This window comes from Poecilia latipinna, unplaced genomic scaffold, assembly GCF_001443285.1.
Source record: "Poecilia latipinna isolate Pla-1442-1.1 unplaced genomic scaffold, P_latipinna-1.0 Scaffold128, whole genome shotgun sequence".
In the NCBI taxonomy this organism is placed as follows: Eukaryota; Metazoa; Chordata; class Actinopteri; order Cyprinodontiformes; family Poeciliidae; genus Poecilia; species Poecilia latipinna.
The window spans coordinates 89,701-93,000 of NW_015112744.1; the positions used below are offsets into that span (position 1 = coordinate 89,701).

General features: G+C 41.8%; 1 protein-coding gene across 1 annotated transcript in view; it reads left to right on the forward strand.

Annotated features, from left to right (window-relative positions):
• The first annotated feature begins 1,795 nt into the window (after positions 1-1,795).
• The window catches only part of etv4 (ETS variant transcription factor 4), a 54,848-nt gene continuing 53,343 nt past the window's right edge, over positions 1,796-3,300 (forward strand). Inside the window, exons 1-3 of the mRNA XM_015028542.1 lie at positions 1,796-1,919; positions 2,390-2,499; positions 3,008-3,098. Of these exons, the coding sequence (XP_014884028.1) occupies positions 2,443-2,499; positions 3,008-3,098 (148 nt within the window). The 5' untranslated portion in view covers positions 1,796-1,919; positions 2,390-2,442. The remainder of the gene's footprint in view (positions 1,920-2,389; positions 2,500-3,007; positions 3,099-3,300) is intronic.

Genomic DNA, 3,300 nt, shown 5'->3' on the forward strand with positions numbered 1-3,300 from the left:
AGACCTGATTCAATATTTATAGCCTGTTATATACATCTAAATGGGCATCTAAATATCATTAAACAGGAAGTAACCTGTACAGTGCAGATGAGAGAGGAGGAAGGGGAAGAAGACACAGATGGTCCTAACGTGCTTCATGAAATATCTCTGAATCTCAGCCACTGCTGAAACTGAAAGCAAATCCAATCTGAACTCTTCTCTCCAGTGGTGCCATGAAGAGGGGGACCGGTAGGGATTAATGGCCAGTCCTTCAAATTTATTGCCTAAATTCACTGCTTCCCTCTTTCCAGAAAGTCCTAAATGCATATTTATTCATGTGATCGGTTCAGGGAAAATCATTTTTGTCAGGTATTGCTAGCTTATCAGAAAAAACACAATTTTAATTATTAAATTCAGTATTGCTCCTTCTAATTGCAGCATCTTTTTTCTACTAATTGTTCAGCTTTGGCAGATAGTTTCCTTCCCATTCAATTTAAATAAAATTCTTTGTTGATTATTTTCTTGTTTTTCAGACATACACGTCCTTCTGGAAAACATACAGTGGTGCAATTTTGATTCTGACTAACGTCCAAAGACTTTCAACATTTGTTTGCCTGTTTTTCAAAATCAATACAAGAAAGTTATTGTTTTTTAAAACTACCTTTTTTTTCTGGAACCTCTCAACATAGCTAACTTTGGCATTTATCTAAAAACTGCCTTACAGGTTATGCTGTTTAAACAAAATCTTACGAAAACAAAGATCCCTTGTTTATTAAATCATTTGAAGCCTTCTGGTTTCGGTGTTCACACCAAGACTAAAGGGCCCCAATCCGACCCCTAAGCCTAGAACCTCCTGGAGTCACCCTGTTCCTCTCTGAGTTTTTTATTTTATTTTATTTTTTTATTTATTTGTAAAATAAAGTTCCTGAAACTGCAACAAAATGGTTTGAACAAGCTGGGAATATTTCACTGCCCTTTTTTCATAAAATCTTAGAATGTGCCGTCACTCGTGCCTCAGTGTGGGTCAAAACCCAGGGCACCACCATAGGGCGGGGAAATGTGTTACTGTCAGAATCTAGATTATATGGTTCTGTACAAAAACAACATTCCAGTGATTACTGCTGTACATGCTGCCAGAATAAATCATTTAAAAAACTTTCTCTTGTATTTATTTTGGTTATCTTTGGAGATCGGAGATGTATATGGGGAGCAGGGGGCAGAAGGAGAGGGCTGTCCTGGGCCCCATTCACACAAGAACTGCTCATATGCATTTTAAATGCTGTGGTTTCCTTGTGAGGTGAACTTAAGCCACAAAAATGGGAGACTGCATATTCCTGTGCTTCTAGGAGTCAGGTTTAATGTTAATTTTTTTAACTACACAAGGGGAGCTTGTTTTTCTTCCAAGGTTCTGATAACATCTTGTCATAACTACAGAGCCATGGACCTGAAAGCAGGTAAATAAAAGGAGATTCTTTGAGTTTTCCCATGCAAAGGCGAAAAAAAACATATTAAACCTTTCATGCCAGGGCAAGTTTTTATGAATGGACATTTTTTTTCCCCCTTCTCTCTAGCTCCCTTCTTCCTTTTTTGTGAATGAAAAACAACTGGAAAATCCAGTAGAAGAAGCCCACAGTCTGCTCAGAGCTCATTGGCTCCTCGAGTGTCAGCCCCGCCCATCGTTGCTAGGACCCCGACGATCAGCTGTCTGATTGGCTCACATGGGGAACCGAGACTTCATTCAGAAGTCGGTGAATTCAACCGGACAAAAGCGAGAAATTCGAGCCCTACAGAGGAGACCCACCAATCAGAACCGTCCAGTGGAGCCGACCTGGAAGAGCGAGTCTCACCAAAATTAGATCTGCTGCAGAAATAACAGCTCACTCCACACTTTCAAATCAGTTTCACCGAAAGCTGATCAAAATTCAGATGAAGTTGGTGGGGTAGGGGCCTCGACGCGAACGCAACTTTCTGGACTTGGCTGTATCCAAGAACAAACCCGGGGCAGACGTGGCAAGAAAGAAATATTGGGGGGGAAAAAAAAAAAAAAAAAAAACCTGTATGTAGTCGGCAAAATGCAATCATTCCGTGTTTCTCACCATCATAAACGCGATTTGTTATGTAAATAAAAAAATAAAAGTAAAAGTCGCGTTATTTGATGAATGAATGCGGGGAAAAGTGGTTGTTTATTTGCTTGTGAAATCAACGCACACTCACTCACTCACTCACTCTCTCACACACACACACACACACACACGCATGTGCACAAAAGAGATTTGTAAAGAGGGCCGCTGCCCGCTGGGTAATCACTCGCCATCACTTCCCCTCGGCATTTTTTGTGAATGGAGCTCATTATGCATGCAGCCTCCACGCAGCTCCATTCACAAACAGCGCTCCCTCCTCTTCCCTGCAGCCTGCGTGGATCCCTCTCCAACTCAGCGCAAATGACCGCAAACGGTTAAACGGATGGATTATAAGATGGATGGATATTTGGACCAGCAAGTGCCTTACCCTTTAGCAAATGTACGTATGTCTCAACGCTTTTTGTTGCTTTATTCTATACATTTGTATCCCCCCCCCTTCCCTCCCCAGCCTTGTTGTTTCGCTGCTTGCCGCGGCTTTATTCGTGTTCGCGTCGCGTCTGCACGAGTGGCGATAGAAAAAGTGTTTGTCTGCACTGATTGCAACTGCCGGGAAAGGGGGAGACAAAAGCATCCACGAAGTTACGCCTGTGCGCATTTAAAAGTTATTGTCAATTTATTTTGTTGGTTTCGTTTGCTTCAAGTAACTATTTTGGTCAGAATGCCCCCCCCCCACTGCCCCTAAAGTGACACATGCGATATTGTGTTAGGCACGATGAGTCCTTTTAAAATATGCATCACAAAACATATTGCCGCTTTGTGCGCTTTCATGTGATTTCCCGGTCAGATGTGCCCAATTAGTGGACAGTGAAGGACTGCCGTGAACTGTTTTGATACTTCTGTTGTTGAAGTGCTCGGCTGGATTCTGTTAACATCCATTGCTTTTGCAGAAGTCGCAAGGAAATGGGCCCCTAAATAGACTGTTGATGGCAGCAAAAAGGAAATTCATGGACACAGAATTACCCCCTCAGGAATCTGAAGGTAAAGGACACAGAAACAAACAGATTTGGATTTTTGGGGGCTTCCAGGAGCAGAAAACGATGTCAGTGTGTGTGTGAGAGCGTGGAACGTAATTATTTTCTGTTCTATGAGGAATATTCACTCTTGCCTTTTTTTTTTTTTTTTTTTTTTTTTTTTTACAAAACCTCTTCACGGGTTTAAGACCACTTACAAAGCCTTTGGT